General features: G+C 34.3%; 2 protein-coding genes and 1 long non-coding RNA gene across 5 annotated transcripts; 1 reads left to right on the top strand and 2 right to left on the bottom strand.

Annotated features, from left to right (window-relative positions):
- Positions 1 to 3,335: 3,335 nt before the first annotated feature.
- Positions 3,336 to 8,236, bottom strand: LOC106415706 (AP3-complex subunit beta-A). Its single transcript, XM_013856469.3, has 11 exons — positions 7,942 to 8,236; positions 7,767 to 7,843; positions 7,417 to 7,666; positions 6,714 to 7,331; positions 6,425 to 6,598; positions 6,120 to 6,246; positions 5,932 to 6,041; positions 5,610 to 5,810; positions 4,305 to 5,239; positions 3,943 to 4,206; positions 3,336 to 3,850 (listed from the first exon to the last, which is right to left on the bottom strand). The coding sequence occupies exons 1-11, from the start codon at positions 8,155 to 8,157 to the stop codon at positions 3,496 to 3,498; spliced, it is 3,327 nt and encodes a 1,108-aa protein (XP_013711923.2). The 5' UTR covers positions 8,158 to 8,236; the 3' UTR covers positions 3,336 to 3,495.
- A 236-nt stretch (positions 8,237 to 8,472) lies between these two features.
- LOC106413218 (FBD-associated F-box protein At4g10400-like) lies at positions 8,473 to 10,147 on the top strand. Its single transcript, XM_048741163.1, has 3 exons — positions 8,473 to 9,581; positions 9,657 to 9,797; positions 9,875 to 10,147. Exons 1-3 carry the CDS (start codon positions 8,757 to 8,759, stop codon positions 10,145 to 10,147), a joined length of 1,239 nt encoding a protein of 412 aa, XP_048597120.1. The 5' UTR covers positions 8,473 to 8,756.
- Positions 10,148 to 13,373: 3,226 nt separating this feature from the next.
- LOC106365990 lies at positions 13,374 to 15,904 on the bottom strand. Of its 3 annotated transcripts, XR_007316559.1 has the most exons (7): positions 15,437 to 15,904; positions 15,075 to 15,228; positions 14,657 to 14,887; positions 14,476 to 14,557; positions 14,249 to 14,336; positions 13,770 to 13,880; positions 13,374 to 13,687 (listed from the first exon to the last, which is right to left on the bottom strand). It is a non-coding gene; the product is annotated as an uncharacterized LOC106365990 (long non-coding RNA). The 3 variants fall into 3 exon arrangements; XR_007316560.1 differs by having other exon boundaries at positions 13,374 to 13,880; positions 14,657 to 14,880; XR_007316558.1 differs by having other exon boundaries at positions 13,374 to 13,880.
- Between the last annotated feature and the right edge of the window lie 11 nt (positions 15,905 to 15,915).

The following is a 15,915-nucleotide window of genomic DNA, read 5'->3' on the forward strand; positions in this document are numbered from 1 at the left end:
TTCAAGAAAGTGTAAAACGCTGAGCCAAAGATGACTCTGCGCCTGCCGCATAAAATACTTGAGCATATATCTAGATTGATATATTAGAGCAATCCCGGTGAACAAAAAAAAAATATTAGAGCAATTCCAACGAAGGGGTTTCACAAGAATTCTAACATATAAAGTAAAACATTTTAATCAAATATTGTTTGATGTTCACAAAATCATCAGATCTCCTTCCGAAAATATTCAAATGAAATATTCTAAGGAGTTCTTATGATTTTGAAAATTCCTTAATAAAATATAAATATTTATAGATACGTATAGCTAAAATGATTTGTTTGAGAAATCTCTATTGGAGTTGTTCTAAGCAGTCTGAAATTTACAAAATATAAAAGTAAATTAAATATATTAAATAAATATAATGTAAATAAAAATATTTTGATTTATTAGTTTCTTCTTCTTCAATCCTAATTTTATTTTCCAAGTTTTATCTTTAGTGAGAACATCACCAAACTATTCAAAGTTTCACAAAAAAATAGTTTTAAAACAACCGTGAAATATGTAGATATATAATATATGATATATGTAGAGATTTTTGTTACTGTTAGTGCGGTGTGGGACGGTTAGAAACATTCGGAGCCTATATATCGATTTATTCAGCATATTCTTCATCGTTCTTTATGATTTGTTATCTTTTTGTTTTATAATGCAAATGTCTTTCCGGAAAAAGGATATGAAATATTGTGTGGGCAATGATATCAAGAGAGATAACTGAGTGAAGAGTATGAACACACTCTCGTGGAATTGTAGTAAGAAAAAACTATTTCGAAACTGAAGAAGAAATGTTTTGACAAATGTTTCTTTTCCTTTTTTTGATTCTCTCTCTTCATCCATGACCTTTTATGATGGTCCTTCCAATTTGAACATTTGATATAAGCTCTTTTATGCATTTTCATTTCATTGTCATTATGGGTTTTATGTTCGTACACTGTAACTATCTAAAATTAAACAAAACATTACGATTCTATGAATTGAGCAGAAATGTGTCACTACTCGAAATAAAATATTTAATGTTTGCTTATGTAAGGTTTGAAAATCTGAATTTGAGGATCCTTCAAGATTAATAACAACATGAACAATTGCAAACAACGAAAAGCAAACATATATGATTAAGGGAAAAAGACTAACAAGAAAAACACTCCAAGATAACAATTCATAAGCATCACAACTCAAAATTTCAGTTAAACCTAAAAAACAGTCCACGAAGAAACTAACGCAATCGATGAAAAACAACGTTGATGAGTGCTTAAATAGATAAAAACTTGTATCTCAGCTTAAAGCATGCATGAATGATATCGACCAATCATTGTAATGCAAAACAAATTTATATTCAAAGCAAAATATTAGCAGAGAATCATGTAACATGAGAGACATAATAGCATAATGGTTGAATTAAATGCTTTTAATAAAAATAAGTCCAAAATAAAATATATTCATCTGTTCCCGAAAGTAAAATTTTCTAAAATATTTGCGCTTATTAAGAATTCAATAAATATTTTCATTTAATGTTTCTTAAAAGTATAAAAAAGTACCTTAAACATATAGAAAATCTATCTTTGTGGAACAAGTAAAAAATCTAAAACATCTTACTTACGGGAACGGAGGGAATATGATTTAGAAATATTTTATTTGAAGTTACATGGATTTAAAACAAAAATTTTATTTCCAAAAACCAATTAAATGTTTTGGATTTTAAAACAAAAAATATATTTCCAAAAACAAGTTACATAGATCTAAAACAAATATTATCTCCAAATACACGATTTATGCAGAATCAACGTTAATAAATGTATAAAATTAACTTACTAATTTCATTTCCCATATGCTGCAAATCTTAGCATTTTATTAGCCTTTTTAGTTTGATTTCTCTCATTTCATGTACCAAACTAATTCTCAAATTATCACTGACCTGTAAGACATGACTCGTCTATGAAAGGATCTCCTATCTTCCCTAGTCCTATATTGTCACCTCTCCGTATGAACTCTATTATGAAAATAAAGTCGTGCATGACCATCTCCACAAACTCTGAAGATTTAATCCATGCCATTGATTCTGAATAGCTTTACCTAATTTTCTCTTCCTCTTCTTCAATCATTCTTTTGAATCCATCGATAATCTCTTCCCCTTTAAACCTTGCTGTGAATTCTTCTAAATAAGTCTTCTTATGCTCTTCCATGTTTAAGTAGGGTCAAGTAGTGAAGATGGATCAATTCTACAATTATCATAAGACACCAAGTTCCAACTGATCTAGTTCTTTCTCATGACAAGAGCTTGGTGTCCAAAATCCAATTAATGTTTTGGATTTAAAACAAAAAAATATTTCCAAAAAAAATTACATAGATCTAAAACAAATTTTATCGACAAACACAAACTTTATGCAGAATCAACGTTAATAGATTAGAAAATTAACTTACTAATTCCATGATCTCCATATTCTCCAAATCGTAGCATCTTATTAATCTTTTTACTCCGATTCTTTCATTTCATGTACCAAACTAGTTCTCCATTCACTATTAATATTGTTGTAATTTCTTTAAATAATTCCTAGGACTTCAAATTTTTTTTACTCAAACTTAAAAATAAATAAATAAAGATTTAACTCAAACTTAACAAAAAAAACACATTATACTTGAATGTAAAAGTAAGCTTACCCATTTCTAATGTACTGAACAAAAGTCGTTCCATTAGGCGCAAACTCTCTCCTTTCAACCCTTCTGTATAGTGCAATTTGAAAACCTTTGAACTTCTCCCCAATAGAAAGCCTAAGGTTAAATTTGCCCCATTTTGAGCAATTCTTCTTATAAAACTAGAGTGTACCCACAAATTATGTTCACTCATCCACCCATTATCAACCCTCCACACACCTCCCATCGCAGTAGGAATTAACATCCGGTTTATGACCTGAAATAGATGATGATGTTCGAACAGTATGTCCCATTCCGCAGTAGTAATCCATAGTCTGTGAAACATGCAGCATGGCATTGACAACTGCAATGTTAATATGATCATTATAAATATGTTGATCCTATTAGTATTGTGATTTATCTAGGCATTCTTTATTCAGGATTAACGAGGCAAGTTAATGAGTATCTAGGTATCATCATTTAATTATTGATATTTGTGTTATTAATGGAAAATACTGAGGTGGAAATCCCTCATGGAATGAGAAACTCAAATAGAGAGAAGAGTTTCCTGGCTCTGGCACTGATTATAAACTCAATTGTCAAAGTCATGAACCATGATACGTTCTACGTAAGCATCATATACACTAAACTTTGCTTATGCACTTGGCTGAAATCAAAAACAATAATATGTAATGAATAAAATTTACAGACATGTATAAAAACTAAAAATGTTATGAAAAAAGAGTTTGGCAACGTATTAAATTCATCACATGGTGGTGACATAGTATATAACAAAAAAAAGAAGAAGTAAAATTCGATTTTTGCTCATCAGATGGCTGAAGAAGACGTCTCAACCATGAAATTAGCAATCCTGTTCAACAGGTTTAAACCGAAAACCGTTTCTTCACAGTTGATCTTGACTGTTAAGTTCAGATCTTCATTGCATTTACCTTGGACTGTGATGGTAATCAAAAGAGGTATCTCACTGCTCAAGATTTTGCTGCTGAATCTTAAACGCAGACCAGTTGCATCTTCAAGTGTGCTTGCAACTGGCAAATCCACAGACACAAGGTGTAGATTTGAATTGCTAAGCACTTTTAGCGTAATAGACTCGCAGATGGTAAGAAACTTGTCTTTCCCATTCTCCATTCTTGTGTCTTTGATATGATCTGTGAAAGTACACCTACCAAAAGCCAAGAAAAGATAGGGAAAATCAGTACTTGCGAAAAAGAGATTGGTCAAAGTTATAATTTCAGTAGAGAGAGGAGCTATGACCTTCGGCTATACTCGAACATTCCAGGTAACCGAGATTCTGTGGCTAAGAACTCCTCGATGGTTATAGAAAACGGTTTGACAAGGTATCCGAGATCAGGTCGTAACTTGACAGGAACCTTCTTGCCATTGTAGTGTAAGCTTAACCTCATGGGAAGCAGGTGGTGATGAAACCTAACCTGGATAAGCCTCTTTGCGCTCTGACCTGGTTCAAGGCAGCTGAGTTCCTCCATTGGGATTAGTGTTGGCACATTGTTGTAAGATGCACTGCACAATGAGTTAATCAGAAAAAAATAACATGAGAACTTGCCTTTTCATGCAGCTCAGATAACAGGTTTTGTAGGCATAATGAAAGTAAAACTCACTTTGCTTTGCCCACCAAAGTCTGTTCAGCTGAGTCTGATACATTCATTGCTTCTTCATCCTCCAAGCTAACCTCAACGATAGGTTCCGTAGAACTGTTCTGAAAGAGAACTTCTACACAAACGTGTAAGGGAGATACAGTGGAGACTTCAGATAAAAAGGTATAGTCTATCTTCACGCCATTGCCATTTCCAGGGTCTAAGAGAGTATAGCTTTTGGGCTTAACTCGGCTTCCTATATCACCAATGGATATTTTGGCATAAGAGCTCTGATTCCTATCTAGTGCAGATGGAGTTTGATTTGATGTGCTAGACTCCTCGTCTAACCACAGATCCAGGGCTCTTTTTGACCTTAGTTCTTCCTGGTCAGTGGAAACAGCAATATCTGAAAATTGAATTAAAGGATCAGCTGAATCGGTGGCATCATTTCTTTCATCACCATCACTGCTGAGATCTGAACCGTTATATGATTCAGAATCATATTCAGAAGAGCCATCTTCATCCACTGTTTCAGAAGATTCCTGAGAACCATTTAAACCAGACATTGCCTCTCTTTGTCTATCAGAATCTGACAGCTGATCGTGTTCTTCAAAGACAAAACTACAGGGCTTTGGAAGAGGTTCATATCCAGGAGCCGCATGAAGAACTATCTGAGACAGAGATCCAGGAAGATAGAAACGGTTGTGTAAGTTTAAAGGTGAAAAAGGCTTCAGCTTTCTTCCAAACACATGTTCCACAACATGCTCAGCAATATTTTCTTGTGATGCCACACTGTCTTCCGCTGGCTCATGACAAGCTAATTTGTATGACAGCATTTTCTTGAGGAAACGAGTTCGATCACGAACATCATAGTTTAAGTCGCATTCTCCTAGTTCAAGCACATAAAGCACAATCTTTTTCAACATCTGAAAATCTTCGACCTCTGCACTTATTAGAACCTGCAAATATGAAGGTAATATGAAAACTACTTGAACAATATCTTCTGAGAAAGTACTGAAACGTGCCTAAGTAAAAAGTACATATTAGCACGAGCAGTTAATAATTTTGCAATAAACCTAAATTATTTCACAGGATAGAAAAGCCATTTGGTGTTAAACTCTTATACTATTAGGTCAAAAACGGATCTGATTTTTTTTCTGAGAGAAAAAAATGATTATTCAAAGCACAACAAATGTGGATGGCCTTTCTCATAAATCATTATTCCTTCAAATGGTAAATGTATAGATATAATACTGATTATACTAAGGTTTTCTTTAGAAAAAAACTGAACTCAGAATAAGAGGTTTCGAGGCAACGCCCTAGCTATACCTTAGCAGCCGTATTAAGAATCTGTAGTTTTGTCTCTGATGCCTCTGATTTAAAGCTCCATGCAAGGTACTTGGTTATTGTGGTCAGCATCTTCGGAATGATATGACCCAAAGAGCAGTAGACACCTACCATCCAAATAATAGTTGCACGAGCAGCAGCTACCTTGACTGAATCCAGACTACGAAACAGTTGAATTATCACCTTCAAACACAAAACAATTTACAAAACTTTCAACAAAATAGTTGAGATCATTGCAATAGCTTCTAAGCATGTTTTCTGAAAGTATCTGAGAAGCTTAATAAAGTGAATGAGATGTACATACTTTTTCATGACTAAGGGGATCTCGCTCTATGATAGTCTGAATTGACATCACGGCTTGCACCAACACCCCTGCTTCTCCATCCACTAACTCGAGATCGCCAGCAAAAGATTCTGCAACATTGTAAGAGCTACTTTAACTTAACTGCCGAGTTTAACTAGTGATTGCAATGGAAATGAAGCATAACATACCTTGTCTAACTAGTGCTAACAATCCATTAAGGCATGCAGTTGGAATTTCTGGCAGTCTTTTTGCGCACAAACCAATTGCTGCAACTGTATCAGCTGCAAATCTCCTGTCTGGATCTTTAATATAGTCCTGGAAAAAGCTCACGGTTAAAACATTCAGTAATGTGACAAACATTTCTGCTAAAAACTACTAAAAAGGACAAGGATGACGGTGCAGAAGTTTTTATATCACTGGAAGCCAAATGATCACGCAAACTTTCCGGAATGAGCAAAAAAAGTTCTATAATCTATTAAGGATAAAGTATAACCTCAAACTCTCTTAAAATCGAAGAGATAGATGAAGTGGTAGCAATGAGAGAGAGCATCTCCAGCTTATGTGCTTTAACTTGATATGCATCTGATGAACAAATAAAGAAATCTTCGAAGTGTGGAGCAAAGAGAGAAGGGACTGCTTTGGCAAAAACAAGGATATTGCAGAGGACCTGCCACAAATTATGAATAAACAACACTCAGAGAACATTTCATCACGCCTACGCAGACGTATGTGGAGTGGATGGACTAGAGAACCATAGGCGGGAAAAATAAAAGAATGTTTACCACATATTTTGAGGCAGTGGATGACCTAAGCAGAAACAGAAGCGGTTTAACAATTTTTTTAACATCTTCCAGGGGAGCCATTATCCACTGAACACCAGCTGCTGCTAGTACAACTGCACTATTGTTACTCCATAACAGCGGGGATGTACACTGAAGCAGGATCTTAACATCTTCATTATCTCCAATAGATGTGGTCTCTTTGCTATCAAACGAAGCTGCCACCGTATCCACGCCATTAGACCGCGACAGGTACTCGTCTGGACCTTCAATGTAAGATTTAGATACAAGGCTGACAAGATTAGCATCAAACGAATCACTCTTATCACCATCCCCTTTATCCCTGACTAGACCATCCTTCTCATAGAAGCCGTTACTTTCCAAACCATGTAAAGACAGCATCAAAGATTCCCGTACAAGTCCATGCCTTGCAACAACATAGCGCAAAAGGGTTCCTATGAGTAGTATCTGACCCCACTCCTCCACGTCAGGAAGAATCTGACACAACTTCTTATAGTTCTTCCCGATGAGTGAGAAGTTATTCGGACATATGGAGGTAAATGCTGCTGCCGCTGCTCCAACCACTCCTGGAGAATGGTCATTTAACAATATCCCCACTAGCTGCAAACAAGACCAATCTTTATTCAAATCCTAGTGTCCATCTATACAAGAGAGCAGTATAAAAAAGAAAGTATTTTGAACAAACCTCTTCAATTGCAGGGGCATGTTCTTCAAGGCGCAAATCATGCAACTTTGGAAGAGCATTGGCAGCACATTTTCTAACATAAACAGCTGGATCTCTCGCGCATTTGCCCACAGCTGCAAGTGCAAGAGGCGCGATTACGTGTAAGCGAATCCCAGCCATAGTACGAAGTGCCCAAGCTCTAACCAAAGGGTTTGGATCTCCCAAGTCCTTCTGGAAGTAGTTGATCGATAGCAACGCTTCATTTGGACGCCTAAAGAAACCAAATAAGTAAAGCTAAATTCACATACACATGTAGATGCACAAACAAATTACGCCAATAGAGAACGAAGAAGCATATTTGGTTCACATACTTTTCTGCATAGTGGAGCAGGTACAAGTAAACCAGCTTCTTCACTTCCGATGACTGTGACGCCACGTTCTTCACCACCTGCGAATCGAAAGACGTTTTATAATCTAAGCTCAACGATATGGTTGATTAGACTGATATGGAATTGTATTGAATCGAAGGGATCAAATCAAAAGCACCTGAGGGAAGAAGTTGGAGACGTCGAAGCCCTGAGCGATGAGAGCAAGGAGACGCTTGAGAGCTTCGCATTTCTCCGATTCGAACTTGCTATCCAGAAGTGGAGCGATGTTGACGTCTTCCGGATCGTCGTACAGGTGAGCGTCGGTGCCGATCCGGAGCACCGCAGCTGAGGCCTTGCTCAGGGTCTCCGCCGTGGAACCAAATTGATTGAACATCGGATCGAATCCACCTCCGGGAAATTCAGAAAAAAAAAAATTCAGCAACTAACCGGGAGAGAGAGAGACGGGACGATGAATGATCACTGTGCAGATCCTAAACCGGTTTGATTACCCAAACAAAGCCCATTAATAAAAAAGGAGACGAAAGGTCGGCCCAGTAACACGCCCATCAAAAACTTTAGAACATTTTCGGTGAGTGAACCTTTCAATGACCAATGCATGAGTGATTACGTGAGTAAACCATTCATTGAACCAATGCATGAGTGAGTAATTGGTGTAGGTAATTATTAATGGGCGTGGAGTCGTGGACAAAGCTGGTAGTTCCGATGCTCATTATCATTATCTCCTTCATGTAGATACATTACTTTTTATATACGTCGATCCTTTCTCAAGATACATTACTCTTTATATATACCTCTGGTCACTTCTGATTTTTTCTCCGGATTCTGGTTCTTCGTGAAACACCCATCACTTAACTCTCCACATTTTACAAGGTTTTGGCACGTTCCTCTCTTTTGTCTTTGGTTTTGATTATGTCTAATTCATTTGGTTTGTCTTAAAGATGTATTTGTGTGTGTTTTGTCTCCTTCTCAGATATGGACAGAATCAGTGGCTTGTCTGATGAATTACTTGTTAAGATATTACTGTTGGTTCCGACTAAAGTTGCTGTATCCACAAGCATCTTGTCGAAACGGTGGGAGTATCTTTGGATGTGGTTGCCTAAACTTGATTACGGTCATAGTTATTGTTCAGAGCCTGAATCCAGTAGGCTACGTCGTTTTCTTGACCATAATCTACCATTACATAGAGCTCCAGTTATCGAAAGCTTCCGTCTTGAATTAGTTAGTTCACGTTTTAAACGGGCGAGTATCAAGATGTGGGTTGCAATAGCTGTTTCTCACTGCCTACGTGAGCTGAATATATTGTATGAGTCTAAGTTAAACATACTGCCTAGTAACTTGTTTACTTGTAAATCGCTCGTGATCTTGAAACTGGCTGGCGGGATGCTCTTGAATGTTCCTAGAATGGTTTCTCTTCCCTCTCTGAAAACTCTGAAACTTCAAAGGGTGAAATACTTTAAGGGCAAAACTCTTCAGCGGCTTCTATCAAATTGTCCAGTTCTTGAAGATCTAGTGTTGGATTTACCTAAGGGTGAATCTACGGGAAAGTTGACTGTTGTTGTTCCATCTTTGCAGAGGTTGTCACTCGATATACCCTCTGCTCATGATATAGTTGGGTATGTAATAAAAACTCCTGATCTAAAGTATTTCAAACTTGTGGATGATAATGATAAGAGTCACTACTGTTTGATTGAGCACATGCCTAACCTCAGCGAGGCACATTTAGATGTTTCACTCCCTGATATCAAGAGTCTTATTGCATCAATCACATCTGTTAAGCGTCTAGCAATATGTTCAGCGGTAATTAATCATTTTCCCTTTTATCAACTCATTTTTATGTAAATCATTTGTCATAAATATTAGTATTGTGTGCAGGCTATGTTTGATGAAGGCTTTGTCTTCAACCAGCTTGAACATCTGAAGTTATGTATATGCAGAGACCATTCCTCCAATCAACTTTTCAGGCTGCTCAAATCTTCTACGATATTGCAAGAATTAAACCTTTTCTCAATGGATGTAAGTTTGTTGGTTTAACTTTGTATAGGGTCTGGTGCACAACCAAGTGTCAGTCTAATTCTTTTGTTTGATCTCAGGATCATGAGCCTCGATTTATGGATTTCTGGAATAAACCAAGTACTGTTCCTGAATGTATGCTGTCTACTCTGCAAAACTTTTGCTGGTCGTTTTCGTTATACTCAGGAGAACCACAAGACAGAGATATTGTGATTTACATTTTGGAACATGCTGTTCACTTAAAGACTGCAACAATCTCGTCACATGTATGTGAAGTTCCAAAATTTGAGATGTTACAGGAGTTGGCATTTTCTTCTAGAGCTTCAACAGCATGTAAACTCATGTTTGAATGAGTATCTGATCTTTTAAAATTGGTCTTGCTCTTCTTTTTTTCCTTTTTTTTGGTCAACTGTCTTCTTTGTATTTGCTCGGACTCGTTTCGTTTGTCCTCAACTCAGAAAAGTTGTTTTCTTCAATAAATTTTCTTTCAGGCAAGTTATATCATCATTTTAATATTACTAGAGCCTTTTCCCGGGCTACGCCCGGGTTTATTTTCCTAAAATTTTAATTTATTTTAAAATATTATTTATATTTAAATATGTAATTTATATTGGAAATTTTGACAAATATAAATTATTAAAATGAAGTTTCACATCTTAGAATGTAAAACTTAAATAATGATAAAACACATATTATATTATTTAAATTAGTATTACAGTAAAAGTAAAATTAGTTAAAATTTCAATAATTTAAAAGTTTGATTTCTTAATTATTTTGTTCATTCTATCTGATTCGTATTGTATAATTAGTGACTAAAAGTTTAAGTTCTTCCCAATAAAATCAATCTCTCTTGAAATACACATGAAAAATAATATTGTTGGATCTAATAATTTTATCAGCTTGATAAAAGGTAAACAGTTGATTTATTAAATATTTTCAGAAATTTCATAAATGTTGTTAGGGGTAATTGGTAAGTGCTCTGGGTATTTTCTACTGTTCTTTTTATTTTTACAACATTTTAATTTATCAATTATTTTTTTTAAGAAAATAATTTAAAAACTATAGCCCAAAGCTAGATTAGTAAATATATTGGTTTTGGAAATCATTTAAAAAAGATATATACATTCAGTATTGGAAAGTAATTAATATAAATTTACGTCAATCTAATCTAAAGTCACAGAAAACCATGGATAATGTATATTCGAAAAGCTGGCAAAAGTAGATTCTGGAAAACCATGGATAATGTATATTTCTGAGAAAATATCAGAGTGAATTTGATCAAGCAGATTCGAAACAGATGCTAAGAAAGTAGATTTATAAGGGAAAAAATAGTGAGGAAGATGAAAAGAGTCCATTGAATGGGTTCAATTAAGAATTGATGAGTGTAGATAGTGGTGAAGTTATTGTTTGAAACGCATCTGGAGAGAATAGCAATGGAAGATATCGAAGCTAGAAAATGGAAGGGGAAACCGAAAAAAAGAAAACACGAACGAAATTAAGGTTGAGTTCTGCAATTTCTTTTTCACTTGGACAATATGTCGGGCCTAAAAAAAACGAAGAAGCCCAAAATCATTAACAACAAAGCCCTAAACGAAACAAAAGAATCCAACGTGGACGATGGAAGCAATTTAACTGGCCGAATTTTTGAATTGTTAGATTTGTCTTTTTAATTTGTATGTCAATTTCTATTTTTTACAATTTTTGCACTTTTTCATTATAAATTTAGAGTAGTCATTTTTTGTTTTATTTCAAATTAATATTTTACTGTTGTTTTGTTTTATTTATTGTATATATGAAAAAATTTCCTTAAGCCGTATCAAATTTATTTATTTGGTTATATAATAGGTTATTATTATTTGAAACCAATAGTGCGGAAGACAACAATTAATATGATAAATATGAGGAATTGACATTGCGTATTAATTTTTTCATATTATAGTTGTGTTTCTTTGATTCATTTACTTGAAAATGACTAAAATATCACTTTAAGTCAATGCATGGCAAAAACAATTCTGATCAAGTTACACAGTTAATAATTTTGTTCTAGGTTTACATTAACATTTTCCAATTGACTATTATATACTTATCTTAGGAAATAGAACTGAGATCATTTTTAAAATGTGTGATAATATAATATTGAATTTCAATAAAACAAATTTAGCAATTTCTAATATATCAGGATTTAAAAGTCTGTTTCTAACATATAATAGTGTACTTTATTAATTCTAAAACAAATATTGTTTGCATATTATTTTAAAACAATTTAGACATTTTTTTGTAGTTTTCTCTTAATATAATTTTTAGACATTTGATGCATTAACCAATTGGCCAGCAATGAGTGTTATTCTTCCATGATCACACACCTAAAAGGACTAACAATGTTTAAGGTGAATGTAATGTTTTTATAATACTAATTATGTTTCATTTTAATTGTCATTTTCGATTTGTGCATACAGATGTAAAAAAAAAATTAATTTTGTATATTACTAAAATAAAATATCATTAGTTATACACTTAATCACATTTCAATCAGTAAAAAATAGACTGAAGAATACAAAAATCATATAACATATAAAGTTAATCAATTATGTATTTAAATTCTAAAACAACATTTATCTTGAAACAAACAATTTACTCTACAACAACAATTAAATTAAAATGAAAATAGTAGTAATTTTTGAATTTCATAAGAGATTATATCAAAAAAATTTTAATATGTACTTTTATACTCAATTAAAATATAATTGCTTAAAACTTCATTTACCATAAATGTTAAATTTTCTTACATTCACAATAATTAAATTTTTTGTACATTCACAATAGTTACATATATATTAAAATGAGAGTCAAGTGTGTATAATTGATTTTACACCAACTACTAATCTAAAACTCTAATATACTACTCCCTCTGTTGCAAATCATATATGTTTTACAATTTTTACACATATTAAATCTTATTTTTGTGAATATATATTTATTTAAGTCTTAGTTATAAATATATATTTTGTGATTTATATTTCTTATAATTCTAAACCGGTAAGAAGTCAAGAAATGCAATTAGTATTTGAAATTTAGAATTTATCATTATTAGTTAATAAAATGTATTGAAAATACAAAAATGTATCTTTGAAAAAAAAAATTTCCGGTAAAACATACAGTTTTATGTGTATAATTGAAAGTCTCATAATCTTAACGAAAACTTGAACTTTTATGATTTTGAATATTAAAAAAACACGTGGACCCAATAACGTTTTCAAATTTACAAATTCCCTTCTGTAATACAAAAAATATTCTCCTTCGAGTGGAGATTATTTAAAAGTAATAGTAGTAGAAAACATTTGTTTTGAACAATCTTTTTTGTCCAGGGGATTGATTATGTGTATTGTTCAAACCTTTTGGTCTTTTTCTCGGATCTCAATCTTTTTATTATTATTCTTTCTCTTTAATTCCTTTCCTCGATCCAACCTGCTACTACAGTTTCTTATTATGCAAAATCAAACTACTTCTGAAGATTTGTTTAGCATATTAAGACATTCACAACTCCTTTAGTATCGGGAAAACGTTTTAATAAACGCAGTGGACAATCAACCCATTTGATTTGATTTTAAAGAAAAAGATAAATGGTAGCAACATTCATTCGACTTCATCGATAACATATCAACGATCTTTCACTTTTATTAAGCTTTAAAGTTTCAAAAGATGCAACAACGTCACTGACACAAACTCTATTGACAAACAACATGCTATGTGCAACTGAGATACTAAGGAAATAACTAAAACATAAAGCACTTTTACTACTTGTCTTCTCATACTTGTTTGGGGAAGCTCAGAGTCGTGGGCTACGTCCATCGTTTTGGTTGATCTGCATAGAGGAGAAGAGATATAGACAAAATCTGCAAGGACATGGTAAGAAGCTTAGATCTGCTGCATCCATCTCTTGAGGGCATATAAGACATGCATTCATCACATCATCACCTTATTTCTTCTGATCATACTTCATATTTTTTCTACTTAAATTGTGATGAATTGCCTTTTCTGGTGAAGCTTCTTGGTGGCACTTGCACTCTCCTGCTCTTCTTCATATTGCTGCAGAGAAGCAATGAATATTGTGATATTTTGACATTAGCACAAGAGAAAAGACATAGCAATAAACAACCATTATCATTGCACAAAATCAGACATATATTATCTGGTGGGATCCACTTACTCGGCAAATAATAATACCGAAGACGACATCCCCTAATAAGGAACTTATATTATTGATATTAAGAACAAACATACATAAATTAACAGATTTATATAGACATGTTGAGTAGGCTAGATTACAGAGAACGATGGTTATCAATTTGAGGGGTTTTAAATTATGAGAAAATTTGGCTGTGCAAATAGCCAGAGAAAAAGTGTCAGAAATAAAATTGTAGCATATACTAAGACCTCTTGGAACAGAGAATTACCATGTCTCCCTCACTGCGTATAGCACAGTTTAAGATTTGTTTCACACCTTAGCTAGCTCCATCAGTGGAGAATATGAGTTTTGGATCACTGAGATATGAAAATAACAAACAAAAGGCTTGAGCTGGCTTTCCTTTTACAACAAATACATTCCATGAAAACAAAACTGAAAGCTGGTTTTCTTTTTACAACAAATACATTCCATGAAAACAAAACTGAAAGCAATCACCTGGGATACCCATCAAGTCATTCAATGAACTCAGCAACCTCTTTCCTAGCTTCCAGAAGGCCTCTTGAGTCACTGTAAGCACCTGATGACACACATAGAAAGGAAATAAAATTTTGATATTTCCTCACGAAACCTTTGCAAAGAAAAGATAATGCTCAGCTCTTGGAAATATCATTCATACCTTCAGGTTTATGGAGTACCTGGGGCAGTTAACTCACCAGGCTACCAATACGGGCAACTGAATCAAAACATCCCTGTTGGTCACAGTTATACAACGGTACAGGGCTATTCAGTTCCAGGAAGTCATATTCAATCTCCCTACCCTTCAGCTAGAGCAGGTCCTACGCCAAAGCAGTCCCATATAATTGTCCAGACTCCTCAGTATATGCAGAGTAGTGATTCATCCTGATGGCTAAAATTATATATAATTAGATATATATATATATATATATATACGTGGTGAAGAAATGTCAGCAGCTTATGTAATATTCAACCCAAATTAGTCCTAAACGAACTGAAGATCACATGCTTCATTGTAAGTCTCTTTTTCTAGATTAAAGCCAATATGTAAAAGCACAAGATGATCCAAAAGTGTATACCTTTTTAGAGATGCGAGGGTAGGGAAGATAATGTTCCTTCTAGGGAAAACTCACCACTTACGGCATACTGACACTTCTTCATGATTTCATTCAGAGATCATATTCGACAGACATTTATCTTCACACCTTACAGCAATCGCTACGGCACTTTAACCTTATCGAGAAAAACTAAAAAATTGTGAGAAGACTGGATCAAACGAATCGACATGAAAACTACAAAGCGACGGCTTTTCAAATAGGTTATCAACACCATTGAAGGAAAAAAGAAATTGATCATCGCCATAACTTTAGATTCGAAATACTAATTCAGATTCGGGTGGACCTGGTGAGATGTCCTTGAAATACAAACTACAGAGACTTACCGTGGAGACATGGGACTTTCAGTTGGATTTTGTTGCCAAAGCTTCCGGAAAGAAACTCTGATGACATCAAAAGAGAGAGAGAGAGAGAGAGAGAGAGAGAGAGAGAGAGAGAGAGAGAGAGAGAGAGAGATTAGAGATAACTCTTACGAATATGGATCAATGGATCGCTTACGGATTTGGATGGCTTGAGGATTGAAGCCATCCTGATTGGCTCCTCGAGAAGGAGATGGCTCGAATGCATCTTTGGTGAGTAAAGAGAGAGATCTCAGATGAGCGACGACGGCGAACGGAGAGAAAGATGTGTGACGGCGAACGGAGAGAAAGATGTGTGACGGCGAACGGAGAGAAAGATGTGTGAAGTTTGGTTTGATTTACTTTATGCGATTGAGATTAGACTGTCAAATCTTTTCTTTTAAATCCAAATGTTTTCAATTCTTCAGGTTTCATATCGGAGAAAACGAAGAGGTGGAGAGGAAGAT

The sequence above is a fragment of the Brassica napus genome, chromosome A9, assembly GCF_020379485.1.
Source record: "Brassica napus cultivar Da-Ae chromosome A9, Da-Ae, whole genome shotgun sequence".
Taxonomy (NCBI): domain Eukaryota; kingdom Viridiplantae; phylum Streptophyta; class Magnoliopsida; order Brassicales; family Brassicaceae; genus Brassica; species Brassica napus.